Here is a 16,009-nt window from a genome sequence, read left to right on the forward strand (position 1 = left end):
AAAAAAGCCGATACAGATTACTCGGACGATTTGTTTTATTTATTTGTTGTAATTGTCATTATTACAATACTGAATGAACACTTATTTTAACTTAATATAATACATAAATAAAATCAATTTAGCCTCAAATAAATAATGAAATATGTTCAATTTGGTTTAAATAATGCAAAAACAAAGTGTTGGGGAAGAAAGTAAAAGTACAATATGTGCCATGTAAGAAAGATAACATTTAAGTTCCTTGCTCAGAACATACAGTGCCTTGCGAAAGAATTCGGCCCCCTTGAACTTTGCGACCTTTTGCCACATTTCAGGCTTCAAACATAAAGATATAAAACTGTATTTTTTTGTGAAGAATCAACAACAAGTGGGACACAATTATGAAGTGGAACGACATTTATTGGATATTTCAAACTTTTTTTAACAAATCAAAAACGGAAAAATTGGGCGTGCAAAATTATTCAGCCCCTTTACTTTCAGTGCAGCAAACTCTCTCCAGAAGTTCTGTGAGGATCTCTGAATGATCCAATGTTGACCTAAATGACTAATGATGATAAGTACAATCCACCTGTGTGTAATCAAGTCTCCGTATAAATGCACCTGCACTGTGATAGTCTCAGAGGTCCGTTAAAAGCGCAGAGAGCATCATGAAGAACAAGGAACACACCAGGCAGGTCCGATATACTGTTGTGAAGAAGTTTAAAGCCGGATTTGGATACAAAAAGATTTCCCAAGCTTTAAACATCCCAAGGAGCACTGTGCAAGCGATAATATTGAAATGGAAGGAGTATCAGACCACTGCAAATCTACCAAGACCTGGCCGTCCCTCTAAACTTTCAGCTCATACAAGGAGAAGACTGATCAGAGATGCAGCCAAGAGGCCCATGATCACTCTGGATGAACTGCAGAGATCTACAGCTGAGGTGGGAGACTCTGTCCATAGGACAACAATCAGTCGTATATTGCACAAATCTGGCCTTTATGGAAGAGTGGCAAGAAGAAAGCCATTTCTTAAAGATATCCATAAAAAGTGTTGTTTAAAGTTTGCCACAAGCCACCTGGGAGACACACCAAACATGTGGAAGAAGGTGCTCTGGTCAGATGAAACCAAAATTGAACTTTTTGGCAACAATGCAAAACGTTATGTTTGGCGTAAAAGCAACACCCTGAACACATCATCCCCACTGTCAAACATGGTGGTGGCAGCATCATGGTTTGGGCCTGCTTTTCTTCAGCGGGGACAGGGAAGATGGTTAAAATTGATGGGAAGATGGATGGAGCCAAATACAGGACCATTCTGGAAGAAAACCTGATTGAGTCTGCAAAAGACCTGAGACTGGGACGGAGATTTGTCTTCCAACAAGACAATGATCCAAAACATAAAGCAAAATCTACAATGGAATGGTTCAAAAATAAACATATCCAGGTGTTAGAATGGCCAAGTCAAAGTCCAGACCTGAATCCAATCGAGAATCTGTGGAAAGAACTGAAAACTGCTGTTCACAAATGCTCTCCATCCAACCTCACTGAGCTCGAGCTGTTTTGCAAGGAGGAATGGGAAAAAATGTCAGTCTCTCGATGTGCAAAACTGATAGAGACATACCCCCAAGCGACTTACAGCTGTAATCGCAGCAAAAGGTGGCGCTACAAAGTATTAACTTAAGGGGGCTGAATAATTTTGCACGCCCAATTTTTCAGTTTTTGATTTGTTAAAAGTTTGAAATATCCAATAAATGTCGTTCCACTTCATGATTGTGTCCCACTTGTTGTTGATTCTTCACAAAAAAAGGTCGCAAAGTTCAAGGGGGCCGAATACTTTCGTAAGGCACTGTACTTCTGTGTATTGATTTTAAGAAAGTCATTGATGTTTATGGTTAGGTACAGTCGTGCAACGATTGTGCTTTTTTCGCAAATGCGCTTTTGTTAAATCATCCCCCGTTTGGCGAAGTTGGCTGTCTTTGTTAGGAAGAAATAGTCTTCACACAGTTCGCAACGAGCCAGGCGGTCCAAACTGATGCATATACCCTGACTCCGTTGCAAGAGAAGTGACAAAGAAATTCATGTGAGCAGGCAATATTAACTAAATATGCAGGTTTAAAAATATATACTTGTGTATTGATTTTAAGAAAGGCATTAATGTTTAGGTACACGTTGGAGCTACGACAGTCCTTTTTCGCAAATGCCACCGCATCGATTATATGCAACGCATTAATGGGCCATTCCGATTAATCGGTCGACCTCTAGTATGTTTGGCAGCATGAGAACGGAGTTCATGAGGACTGATAGCCTACTTCATTTTTAATCCACTGTGCATCATTATTTATAACACACACATGCCCCAATGAACATTTGACATATAAAAAAACTAAACAGACCAAAAACATCCTCGTGCTGCTACATATCTGGCCATTGTATTTCAGGCATACACCCTTGTACATACCCCTGTTCTGTGGGGGTGGCTGCAGCGGGCTGGGTGGGGCCAGGAGTACTCCAGGCTGCAGTCTTGTTGTAGAGCCGCAGGGCATGGAGGTCTTTGACCAGTGTGTCCAGTCTCTGCTTCTGCTGGTTGATGATGTCCAGGTTGTTGGCCAGGGCCGTGAACAGAGCCTCCCTTTCTGGGACAATCATGTGTCTGGGAGAGACAGGAGTCACAGAGGGAATTGGTTAGAAAGGAAACATTTAACATACAATGAATGATAATTAAAAAATTGTCATAGGAAATTAATTACAGCTCAAAAATTAAAGTGATCTATTTTCTTTTTCTCACTCACTTCTGTTTCTTCTTCTTCTTCTCCAGATGTTTCTCCCACTCCAGGTCCAACACGTCGTTCACATCCTCCACAGCAAACTTCACATACTGGTACAGCCTGCGGATCTCCTGGTTAAGGGGAAAAAAACATGAGGAAATTAACACCCAACAAAACAGTCTGCTGTACGAAAAACTGTTTAACATGGGTCATCTTGTTCAATAGTGTTTTGCCTTTGCCATTTCTAAAACATCCACTCTGATGAATCATGGAAGTACCCTTTACACACCCAACCATCCATCTCATCCTCCCATAATGTATAGAGCAATCATCCTCCTCCCCCCCCAGGCTTACCTTGAGTTGGTCTTCACTGCGTGGGTCCAGTGGTTTCTTGTACAGCAGCTGCAGGTAGCCTCTGTCTCTGTTGAGCTCACTCATGGCCTTGGCGTCCTCTGCACCGGCAAAGCCCTCCAGCATGGTGGTTTTCAGAGTGCTGATGTCCCCATGGAGAGACTGGGGAGAACAAGAACACACACATGGTCAGAGCCTATGAGGGATAGAAAGGGTTTATGTCTTTAGGAGGTTGTAGTGTGTGTGGTACCAGTTTGTTGTGTGTTATTTTGAATTGGACACAACTGGATACATTAACAATGGCAACTTCACCAAGCTTAATGTCCTGATTCAGACTGGCTTTACCTCTCATTTTAATAATACAATCTAATCACATTCAGTTCGTACCTCAGTGGTTTCTTTTATCTCCAGGGTGAAGACGTGGAGGTCTTTAGACTCTTTCCTCAGCTCCTTCATCTCCTCTATGGTGCCCACTCTAAAGTCTGCCTTGTGGCTGCGCGCCTTCAGGTCAGCCAGCTCCTTCTGGAAATGGCCAATCTGAGAGGAACACAATCAGCATGAAGCTACCATGAGGACAATATACTTACTGTAAAATGATTGGAGCATGGTGCTGGAAATAGCCAAGTGGTGGGTTCGATTCCTTTGTGGGTTAACTACAGTGATTATGTGAGGTTATGACAACAAACAGCATGAAGTAATACAATTAGAAAGTAATTAAATAGCAGTAGTTTAAATCTGGAATCCTTACTTAGTGAAACAGCTACGCCCATTTGGAATATTATAACAAAGAAGTTACTTTAAACAACGGCCATCATTGCACACGCAACAGAACACCAGAATATACAGTACCAGTCAAGTTTGAACAAACCTACCAATTCAAGGGTTTTTATACATTTTTACTATTTTCTACATTGTAGAATAATAGTGAAGACATCAAAACTATATAAGGCCATTCTACTGCCAGTGTTTGTCTATGGAGATTTTATACACCTGTCAGCAACGGGTGTGGCTGAAATAGCCAAATCCACTCATTTGAGATTAGTAGCCACCCTTTGCCTTGGTGACAGCTTTGCACACTCTTGGCATTCTCTCAACCAGCTTCATGAGGTAGTCACCTGGAATGCATTTCAATTAACATGTGTGCCTTGCTAAAAGTTCATATGTTCTTAATGCGTTTGAGCCAATCAGTTGTGTTATGACAAGGTAGGGGTAGTAGACAGAAGATAGCCCTGTTTGGTAAAAGACCAAGTCCATATTTTTGCAAGAACAGATCAAATAAGCAAAGAGAAATGACAGTCCATTATTAAATGAAGGTCAGTCAATGTGGAAAACTTCAAGAACTTTCAAAGTTTCTTCAAGAGCAGTTGCAAAAACCATCAGGCGCTATGATGAAACTGTCTCTCATGAGGACCGCCACAGGAAAGGAAGACCCAGAGTTACCTCTGCTGCAGAATATAAGTTCATTAGAGTTACCAGCCTCAGATTGCAGCCCAAACAAATGCTTCAGAGTTCAAGTAAGAGACATCTCAACATCAACTATTCAGAGGAGACTGCGTGAATCAGGCCTTCATGGTCAAATTGCTGCAAAGAAACCACTACTAAAGGACACCAATAAGAAGAAGAGACTTGCTTGGGCCAAACAACACGAGCAATGGACATTAGACAAGTGAAAATCTGCCCTATGGTCTGATGAGATCAAATTGGAGATTTTTGGTTCTAACCACCGTGTCTTTATGAGACGCAGTGTAGGTAAACGGATGATCTCTGCATGTATGGTTCCCACCGCATTGAGGTGATGGTGCTTTGCTTGTGACACTGTCAGTGATTTTTTATAATTCAAGGCACACTTAACCAGCAAGGCTACCAAAGCAGTCTGCAGCAATACACCATCCCACCTGGTTTGTGCTTAGGGGGACATTTACCCGACCTCAACCCAACTGAGATGGTTTGGGATGAGAGACCGAGAAGTGAAAGAAAAGCAGCCGACAAGTGCTCAGCATATGTGGGAGCTCCTTCAAGACTGTTGGAAATACATTCCTCATGAAGCTGGTTGAGAGAATGCTAAGAGTGTGCAAAGCTGTCATCAACGCAAAGGGTGGCTACTTTGAAGAAACTAAAATATATTTTGATTTGTTTTTATGGGTTTTATTTCATAGTTTTGATGTCTTCACTATTATTCTACAATGTAGAAAATACTAAAAGTGAAGAAAAACTCTTGAATGAGTAGGTGTCCAAACTATTGACTGGTACTGTATATATATTTTTAAATCACAATGCCGGACACTCACCTCTGTTTCATCAACCAAACAAAACAATAACAAAGACGCTGGGACAAACAGTTGTGCTGTTTCACTAGTGCAGATTACAGTTTTAAGAGAAAGACCATTAGATTAACCTGTTACCTCCTCCAGTATTCCAGCCATGACTGGGTCCGAGTCCTTCCTCTGCTGCAGCTGTCTCTCCAGGGCCTTCACACTCAGTGCTGCCTACAGGAGGGAACACAGACAGATTTTGTCTCTACTATTATGACCAGTAATAATATCCGAGAAGGCTGATGATTTAATACCTGTGGAGTGGGTGCACTTGCCTGGGTGGCTGGGGCAGATTTTTGTGTAACCATGGGGGGTGTACTGGTTTGGACTGGGCGAACTGGGGATGAGACAGAAAAGATAAAGAATCACAAACCAAACTACAACATGACTGAATACAAACAGTGTAGCTATTCCCTCCGCGAGGCAATCAAACAAGCTAAGCGTCAGTATAGAGACAAAGTAGTCACTATTCAACGGCTCAGACACGAGAGGTATGTGGCAGGGTCTACAGTCAATCACGGACTACAAAAGAAAACCAGCCCCATCGCCGACCACGATGTCTTGCTCCCAGACAGACTAAACAATGTTTTTGCTCGCTTTGAGGACAATACAGTGCCACAGACACGGCCCGCTACCAAAACCAGCGGGCTCTCCTTCACTGCAGCCAACGCGAGTAAAACCCTCGCAAGGCTGCAGGCCCAGATGGCATCCCCAGCCACGTCCTCAGAGCATGAGCAGACCAGCTGGCTGGTGTGTTTACAGACATACTCAATCAATCCTTATCCCAGTCTGCTGTTCCCACATGCTTCAAGAGGGCCACCATTGTTCCTGTTCCCAGGAAAGCTAAGGTAACTGAGCTAAGTGACTACCGCCCCCTAGTACTCACTTCCATCACCATGAAGTGCTTTGAGAGACGAGTCAAGGACCAAATCATCCCCACCCGACCTGACACCCTAGACCCACTCCAATTTGCTTACCACCCCAATAGGTCCACAGACAATGCAATCGCAATCACGCTGCCCTAACACAGCTGGACAAGAGGAATATCTATGTAAGAATGCTGTTCCTCGACTATAGCTCAGCATTTAACACCATAATACCCTACAAACTCGTCATTAATCTCGAGACCCTGGGGCTCGACCCCGCCCTGTGCAATTGGGTCCTGGACTTCCTGACGGGCCGCCCCCAGGTGGTGAGGGTAGGTAACAACATCTCCACCCGCTGATCCTCAACACTGGGGCCCCACAAGGGTGCGTTCTCAGCCCTCTCCTGTACTCCCTGTTCACCCACGACTGCGTGGCCATGCACGCCTCCAACTCAATCATCAAGTTTGCAGACGACACTATAGTGGTAGGCTTGATTACCAAAAACAACGAGACGGCCTACAGGGAGAAGGTGAGGGCCCTCTGAGTGTGGTGTCAGGAAAATAACCTCACACTCAATGTAAACAAAACAAGGGAGATGATCGTGGACTTCAGGAAACAGCAGTACAACAGCACTACTATCCACATCGACGGGACAGTAGTGGAGAGGGTGGAAAGTTAAGTTCCTCGGCGTACACATCACGGACAAACTGAAATGGTCCACCCACACAGACAGCGTGGTGAAAAAGGCGCAACAGCACCTCTTCAACCTCAGGAGGCTGAAGAAATTTGGCTTGTCCCCAATCGAGAGCATCCTGTCGGGCTGTATCGCCACCTGGTACGGCAACTTCTCCGCCCATAACCGTAAGGCTCTCCAAAGGGTAGTGTGGTCTGCACAACGCATCACCGGGGGCAAACTACCTGCCCTCCAGGACAACAACCACCCGAGCCACTGCCTGTTCCCCCCGCGATCATCTATAAGGTGAGGTCAGTACAGGTGCATCAAAGCTGGGGCCGAGAGACTGAAAAACAGCTTCTATCTCAAGGCCATCAGACTGTTAAACAGCCATCACTAACATTGAGTGGCTGCTACCAACATACTGACTCAACTCTAGCCATTCTAATAATGGAAAAATTGATGTAATAAATGTATCACTAGCCACTTTAAACAATGCCACTTTATATAATGTTTACATAGTCTACATTACTCATCTCATATGTATATACTGTATTCTATACCATCTAGTGCATCTTGCCTATGCCGTTCAGCCATCACTCATTCATATATTTTTATGTACATATTCTTATTCATTCCTTTACACTTGTGTGTATAAAGGTAGTTGTTGTGAAATTGTTAGGTTAGATTACTTGTTAGATATTACTGCATGGTCGGAACTAGAAGCACAAGCATTTCGCTACACTCGCATTAACATCTGCTTGTGTATGTGACAAATAACATTTGATTTGACAAATACGCTAATGTTGGTATACACATAAATAAATAAATATTTTATCAAAGCCATTCATATAAATATGTATGAATAATGCTGTAAAGCTCATCATTCTCCTTACCTGGCATGGCTGTGGGCCTGGTGACAATGGGCAGCGGGGCGGGCTGGCTGGTGGGCTCAAAGAATGCAGGTTTGGGGGTGAAGGAGAAGGGTAGGGAGGCTGTAACTGCAGCTGGAGCAGGGGTCTCCACTGCCAGGAACCTGAGGAACATAAACGTAAATATATCTAGCCAAGTCAGCCAGCTCGCATCTAAGAGATATGTGAACACAGTAAAATTTATTCAGCAAGTTAAATCACTCTCCTCTCACCTGTCACTGAGGTTAATCTTCACAGCGGGAGTGGCTGGCTCGGGGGTACCTCTGAAAACCGTGATAGGGGAGGCGGTGGCCAGGCTCTGGGAGGTGGGCGTCGGAGTGGGGGAGGGTTCTGGAGTAAATTCCACCACTGGAAGCTTGGGGGCACTGAAGGAGAAGGAGGAGGCTGCGGCGGGGGTATCAGTCAGAGGTTTGGAGGCGAAGGAGAAGCCAGCGGAGGTGCCCGAGGCTGGGGCAGTGCTGAAGGCCGTGCAGCCCCCGAGGGACAAGGCGGGAGGAGCAGTGGAGGAGAAAGGGGGCATGGAGAATGAGAAGCCGGATGAGGAGACTGGAGCTGGGGCAGGGGCTGTGGTGGTGAACAGGGAGGCAGGGGGAGTCTGCGTGGGGGACGAGGGGGGGCGGAGAGGAGGGAACGACCCCAGGGTTGATGCGAGAGGGGTTGGGTAAGGGGGCGGGGGGGCTGCAGAACCTGCAAAGCAGAGGAGAGCGCTGCTTTTAGTGGGCCATATTACAACACTATTATAAGTACTCCACAGTATGTTAGTAGTATAGGTATAGCAAGTATCTCCAGTGAGACATAAAATAAATACAACTATTTGTAAATATGAAAAAGTTCCTCCAGACCCGCAGGGGCAGTCTCTCTCCGTCCAGAGCCAGGTTGGTGGGGGCAGCGACCAGCTGCTTGGCCCCAGGGTTAAGGTTGAGCAGTGAAAAGGGGCACAACACTCCGTCTGTAGACAGAAGCAGCAGAGTGGGCACCGGGGGAAGAGTCTTCTCATCGGCTGTAACGACAGTTGAGGTGATAGACATGTTAGAGGGCCAACGAGAAGCGCAGTACAACTATGGGTAGTCAGAGAGAAACACACAGGCATAAACACACAGACTTCAATACAACAGCAAACCCACAGCCATTGAAAGGCACACAAACACCCACATGGTCAAACACACTAAAGCTCTCGAAGGCAGATGCACACCCACACAAAGCTGAGATAAGTACAAGGACAGAGCATAGGAAGGGCTATATTTCTGTGTGAGTTAAGAGACCTTAAGGTCTTAATAAGAAACAAAGCCCCGGGCACCATCACTAAGGCCAGTGTGATGAGACAAATAATGAGTGTGCCTGAGACTGCTCTCTATAGAGAAAACAAAAGTTTGGAAAGCTCAAGGTAAACCTCATCAACATTCTCAGATATGCTTGTCTGGCTATGCTGTTTGTTGTAATTTAAATTTGTCTGAGTCATTCTAATGAGCGTGGGCCTCACCATCTCTCCCTCGCTCTTTCTCTCCAATACAGCTGAGGTCTCACTTAGGTTTGATCAGAGTACAATCATTTCAAAATGCTGCACAAACGGCTGATTTGGTTTGCTGGTGGAGTCCTTTTGAGTGGGTAGCCCAGACAGCAACATCAGCGGTGCTATGTGACTGTCTGACTGCCTTAAACAGTAGATTCTGAGACAGTAGCTTATCACTTTTCATCTCACAGCTGCCCAAAAAAAAACACTGCGCCAACCAGCGTTGCCTACCAACTGCTACTGAGGAGATGAACGTTGCACAGTGCATTACAAAAAGTTTAACTATGCATCTAATTGAAGTGCAACATTCACTGATCATGCCATGGTAGACCAACATATCATAGCTGATTCCAAATGGTTCACCATCTTATTTTGCTTGAAGCTTCCAGTGTATTCTACATTCTCAGATCTGGGCGAACTGGACTGGTAACAATATGGCAGGTTGGCAGGAAGTGTCTGTCAAATAGCTTACTTTAAACATTTACAAATCCTAATGCAGGTCAAGGATCAAGTGACCAGTTTGGAATGGGGTCATAGAAGAATGTGGAAAGTTGGAAGAGGAGAGAGCAGCAACCACTCACTGATGTGGATCTCCTGCTGGCTGGTGTAGACGATGGCCAGGCCCAAAGGCAGTGTGTCGTCATTATTCTGTGAAACGGGCAGCTCTCCCCTACTGGCGTCCTCCAGCAGCCACAGCTCCCAGTTGGACTGAACAACACCACAACAGCACATGGCAGAGGTTACATGACATAGACACCCAGTTGCTCAGTTGATCAACATCACTTGGCCTTTGGGAAGGGAAAGGCGATACCTAGTCAGTTGCACAACGGAATATATTAAACCGAAACGTGTCTTGCGCATTTAACCCAACCCCTCTTAATCAGATAGGTGCGGGGGCTATTTTAACCGACGTCCAAGTCATTGCGCCCGGGGAGTAGTTGTTGTTTGGGGTTAACGGCCTTACTCAAGGGCAGAACAGCAGATTTTTCCACCTTGCCAGCTTGGGGATTCGAACCAGCAACTTTTCGGTTATGTCCCAACGCTCTTAGCCGCTAGGCTACATGCTACCCAGGCTTTGCTACTCTATAATAATTTATCAGAAGATACTGAGGTGATGTTTGCTTGTGGGAGGTACCTAATGGATCTGACTATGTGGTGCACAAAAACATCTGAAGTTGAGAAATCCACATTGACCTGCTACAGTTTCTAAGACCCAAGGTGAGAATCAAACCAATAGCGGGTCCCCAAATATTACCTTATCTTCTTGCTTGGCGATGACACTGACTTCAATGGAGGCTGCCGAGGCGGCAAGAACAACATCCCTGAAAAAAGGAGAAACAACGAGTATATGTGATTAACCAACCTCACGGTTGTTCCTCAAAACAGAACAGAGCTTATACCAACTAAGTATGCATACAAAAGCCACTTTCTACAAACAAGAGCTTTTTAGCTTTTGCAGTGTTCTGTACACAGGCAGGGCAGAATACTAAGTGGGCAGCGTCTCACCAGTCCTCTATGTGGCTGAGGAAGTAGTGCAGCTGTCTCTCTGTGCAGGTGCCGTAGACGGGGTCGTTGAAGTTCAGGTACCTCTCCTCCCTCTTCTCGGTCTTTGTCTGTCAGATCAACATGTTAATTGTCAAAATGTCACAATCTATCAGGAAGGAAAACATTTGTCACTGCGTGAAATGAACCTTGTAATATTCTAACAATTAAACACTGCAAAATGTTTTAATCATTCAGCTGTACGACAGAGCAGCGGTACTACTCACAGGGAGGGAGATCACCACCAGTTCAGGGGGTGTTTCTGGACAGCCATCGGCTGCTGCATACACCACGGCAAACACAAACGTACTCAGCCACTGCACATCAAGTACTGACAGAGAAAGGGCAACAAAGAAAACATATCTGTGAGATTCAGGTTATTTGGCCGGAGAATAAAGGCACTGAAAATGTCTAAAAAGGCTAAGAGGTTTATTGCTTCAGGCCAGCAGGATCTGTGTCCAGTTTACCTTTGACAGGGTTGTCGGAGCTGTAGAAGCTTGGGCAAGGGATCACTTTCTTCTCCTGAAGCCCCTGTTCAGGAGAGCAGAGTCAGAGTCACACCAGGGCGTATACTACATCATACACACGGCACAGGAATAATGAGCGTGTCTACAATTACTGTACTATGCTGGAGTTGATGGGTCAGACTTACTGGAGTGTACTGACTGACTGTCGCATTCATTTTTCCTGCTGCCACTTGCTTTCCTTTGGGACTCCAGCATACTGTATGAAGAGAGAGGATGACAGAAATAGTGAGCAAAACTGTATAAATGATAATCACATAAAATTTTAAATAATTTCAGCATGTAATCTTTAAAGTGATGACACACTGTGACACTCACCACAGGTGATTCCTTCGGTGGCGGGGAGCTGGGCCTGCACTGTGACGCTGTCTGTGACCTCAAGCACCATCATGCTGCCGTCAGACAGACAGGTGGCCAGCATGGACGCCTGCACCGGGTTCCATTTGAGGTCCTGCACAATTATGCCCAGGCCGACACCAGGTCGCAGAGTCACAAACGGCAACTTCTGTTGTCGGGCCTGGAGAAAGGGGACAGCCATAGAAGTGAGGGGATTAAGTGTGTGGGGAAAATACAGAATTGAAGAAGTGGGGGTGACTAGTCTTATTGTGCTTGTGGCTGATATCAAAGCTTGGACTCTGAACTCTTTTCCACCATGACGAAACCATATCACTTCACTCTGAAAAAAAGTGGTTTTCTAACACTGTCCCCCAAAGATGGACATATTGCCTCTCAAAAAAGCAGGCTATAACAGATTCTAATGAAAAATGAAGAGAACACACATATTGCAGTAGGTACTAGAACATAAAGCGATCCATCTGCTCCATTAGCAGGTGGGGGTTGTTATGAGTCAGTTAATCACCTTGTTGATGAAGGTACGGACGTCGTAGAAGTCCAATGACAGGCCAGACTCCTCTGACATGCCGCTGACTGACAGGGTGAGCTCATCACTGCTGAGGCCCAGGTTGTGCACAGGCAACTCCACAGCAACATCAGCCAAGGCTGCTATCCCCTCAACTAAGGGAGAGAGAAAGGGGATAACAGAGAGAAGGGAGTAAGATGTAGAGAAAGGGGTAGAAATCAAGTCAAATTGGCCAAGGCAAGCCATTAACAGTCTTAGCTTAGCAAAAACTGTACAAGATGGAATGACCAATTTAAGGACATTCTTACTTATTTCATTGGAGTTCCCATCAACTTTGTCTGCAGCTAGGATGTCCCGCGTGCGGTACACCTTGATCTTTTTGTCTAGTCCGACAAATGTCAGTCCGAATTTGTTTGAGATGGCAAGTAGACTTGATCTATCCTTTGGCAGGTCATCAGGTGAATCAAATACTCTGGTTTTCTTCATTTGCCGGAACTGAAAATCCTGCATAAAATAATAATAAAATACTTAATGACCGTGATAGCACTGAAAGTCTTGTACTGTAGGCTACTGGTTTAAGACCTGTAAAGAACATTGACTATGTTAATAAACATATATTGTTGATAGGATGAGTTAGATTTGTAAATAAGTCAAAAAGGTAGTTAGTGGTGCTTTATTATAGTACTACTACCACCAATGTTGGGATAGCTAGTAGCTGAATGAATGCCTTCTGGGGAAAAATGCTCCTATTAATAGCAAAAACAAGATTCAGAGCACAATATTCATAAATGGTTATCGCTAGAGTAGCAGTTTTAAGAGGTACATTTAAAGGAAAGGTCATCAGTAGTAGGTAACGTTTTATTTGACACCCACCATTATAACATTATGACAGTTATAACCATGTCATATCAGCAGACATAACACTGCCCTGACCCATATATTTACACCTGTTGTGACATAAACTACCATTCAAAAGTTTGGGGTCACTTAGAAATGTCCTTGTTTTTTAAAGAAAGCACATTTTTTGCCCATTAAAATAACATCAAATTGATAAGAAATACAGTGTAGACATTGTTAATGTTGTAAATGGCTATTGTAGCAGGAAACGGCTGATTTGTTGTGGAATATCTACATAGGCGTACCGAGGCCCATTATCAGCAACCATCTCTCCTGTGTTCCAATGGCACGTTCTGTTAGTTAATCCAAGACTCATTTTAAAAGGCTAATTGATCGTTAGAAAACCCTTTTGCAATTGTGTTTGCACAGCTGAAAACTGTTGTGCTGATTAAAGCAGCATTAAAACTGGCCTTCTTTAGACTAGTTGAGTACCTGGAGATTCAGCATTTGTGGGTTCGATTACAGGCTCAAAATGGCCAGAAACAAAGACTTTCTTCTGAAATTCGTCAGTCTATTCTTGTTCTGAGAATTGAAGGCTATTCCATGCGAGAAATTGCCAAGAAACTGAAGATCTCGTGAAAAGCTGTATACTACTCCCTTCACAGAACAGCGCAAACTGGCTCTAACCAGAATAGAATGAGGAGTGGGAGGAGAAGTACATTAGAGTGTCTAGTTTGAGAAACAGACGCATCACAAGTCCTCAACTGGCAGCTTCATTAAATAGTACCCGCAAAAACCAGTCTCAACGTCCACAGTGAAGAGGTTGACTCCGGGATTCTGGCCTTCTAGGCAGAGTTCCTCTGTACAGTGTCTGTTCTTTTGCCCATGTTAAATCTTTTATTTTTATTTGCCAGTCTGTGATATGGCTTTTTCTTTACCACTCTGCCTAGAAGGCCAAGATGATTTATCCATAAAGATGAAGTGGGTGAAGAACAAACCCATCTTTACATTGTTTAAGATAGAACTGAAACGATATTTTGAAATGGTCAGTAAATGTCAAAACAAAAGTACATAAAATAAAACTGACAAATTGAAAATGTATTTAGACATGTAATACCCCTGTCTATGTAGCTAGGTTTATGCACCCTTGTCTGTATATTTCTGTTTTTTGTATGTGTGCTATTGTTCATTAAAAAAATATATATAACAAATAAACGTACAGTAGTTAGTAGCTAACTAACGTTACTTACTAAGTTATAGCTTAAGGTCAATGTTAGACACCCTATTGTACACAGCTAGCTAGGTAACGTTAGCTATCAAATGTTAATCCATAAAGTTACATTGCTTTTATGGAGACATATTGATGTTCGTGATGTTGTTACCTACCTAGCGGAGTCTGGTTTAGCTAGTCATCTTTCACTAAAGTACATAGAAGCTTCTAACGTTAGCCAGTAACATTGTGGGGATTTTGCAGTAAGGAATAACCCATACAGTACTTCAGTTGGAAGGTTATCCCCAGGCCGACACTAAAACGAGTTAACCCGTCTATGTTGCCTTTAGCTAACGTTATCCAGCTAGCTAACAAACCACTTGCTGCGCAAGTAAGCTATTGCCGCAACCTGAACCTAGCAAGCTACACTACGTACAATAAATAATATGCCTACCTTCATTTCCCTTTCGGGAGGAGAGTCCGGGTCGTCACTCATGTTGAAATAACAGCAGGTATAATTGTTTTGGATACAGCCGAACTCTAAGAAATATACACGGGTTAACTTTTCGTTTCCACATGAAACGAAATCATACCGCGCTCGAATTTAGCGAAATACAATACGGAAGTGACACAAGCATTAGTTACGAAGGTATTATGCCGCGTTCATGTATTAGTCGGAACTAGAAAACGCTTCCGATATGCTCATTGGTTGTAGTTTTACACGTCCCACTTTCAAAAACAGAAGCAAGTCAGCAATGTTGGAGTTTCCTTGTCTTTGAACGCGGCATAATATAAAGAACACATTTTGTTTTTTTGTGATGAACAAGCTTTTATTTGTATTTTACATTGCTTAAACATACCTGATATTACATTGTTAACATTGTGACTGAAATAATTTCAAATACTTTATCTGGGCTTGATTGAGTTTGACTGGCGTGAACTCCGGACTGACATTGTGTTTGTATACATTTCAGTAGGCTTACATTAAATAAGATGAGGACTGTAAGTGAAGTGAATGGGCAAGACAAAATATTTAAGTGCCTTTGAATAGGGTATGGTAGTAGGTGCCAGGCACACCAGCTTGTATCAAGAACTGCAACACTGCTGGTCAACATGGGCCAGCATCCCTGTGGATGCTTTCGACACCTTGTAAAGTCCATGTCCCAACAAATTAAGGCTGTTCTGAGGCCAAAAAGGGAGAGGGGGGCAACTCAATATTAGGAAGGTGATCCTAATGTTTGGTTTACTCAGTGTATTGCATTGCAGTGGATGTAGTGGGTGGAGTAAGGAGTGACTAGCACTGTTAAACCCATTACCCAGCAAAATAGACAATGTATACTGAACAAACATATAAATGCAACATGTAAAGTGTTGGTCCCATGTTTCATGAGCTGAAATAAAATATTCCAGATATGCCCATACTGTATGCACAAAAACCTTATTTCTCTCAAATGTTGTGCACAAATTTGTTTACATCCCTGTTAGTAAGCATTTTTTCTTTGCCAAGATAATCCATCCACCTGACAGGTGTGGCATATTAAGAAGCTGATTAAACTGCATGATCATTATACAGGTTCACCTTGTGCTGGAGACAATAGAAGGCCAAATAAAATCAAATGTTATTAGTCACATGCGCCGAATACAACACC

At 43.7% G+C, this 16,009-nt stretch overlaps 1 protein-coding gene across 1 annotated transcript in view; it reads right to left on the bottom strand.

Moving 5' to 3' along the window:
- LOC118384861 (nuclear pore complex protein Nup214-like) overlaps positions 1–15,004 on the bottom strand; it is a 54,422-nt gene extending 39,418 nt beyond the window's left edge. Inside the window, 19 exon segments of the mRNA XM_052521163.1 lie at positions 2,438–2,629; positions 2,769–2,875; positions 3,099–3,257; positions 3,483–3,632; positions 5,498–5,581; positions 5,662–5,744; positions 7,843–7,982; positions 8,091–8,737; positions 8,739–8,878; positions 9,970–10,096; positions 10,644–10,710; positions 10,895–11,001; positions 11,158–11,261; positions 11,398–11,461; positions 11,583–11,653; positions 11,773–11,971; positions 12,314–12,468; positions 12,622–12,817; positions 14,815–15,004. Coding sequence (XP_052377123.1) covers positions 2,438–2,629; positions 2,769–2,875; positions 3,099–3,257; positions 3,483–3,632; positions 5,498–5,581; positions 5,662–5,744; positions 7,843–7,982; positions 8,091–8,737; positions 8,739–8,878; positions 9,970–10,096; positions 10,644–10,710; positions 10,895–11,001; positions 11,158–11,261; positions 11,398–11,461; positions 11,583–11,653; positions 11,773–11,971; positions 12,314–12,468; positions 12,622–12,817; positions 14,815–14,856 — 2,834 coding nt within the window. The 5' untranslated portion in view covers positions 14,857–15,004.
- Positions 15,005–16,009: the final 1,005 nt, after the last annotated feature.

The sequence above is a fragment of the Oncorhynchus keta genome, chromosome 6 (genome assembly GCF_023373465.1).
Source record: "Oncorhynchus keta strain PuntledgeMale-10-30-2019 chromosome 6, Oket_V2, whole genome shotgun sequence".
Classification (NCBI taxonomy): domain Eukaryota; kingdom Metazoa; phylum Chordata; class Actinopteri; order Salmoniformes; family Salmonidae; genus Oncorhynchus; species Oncorhynchus keta.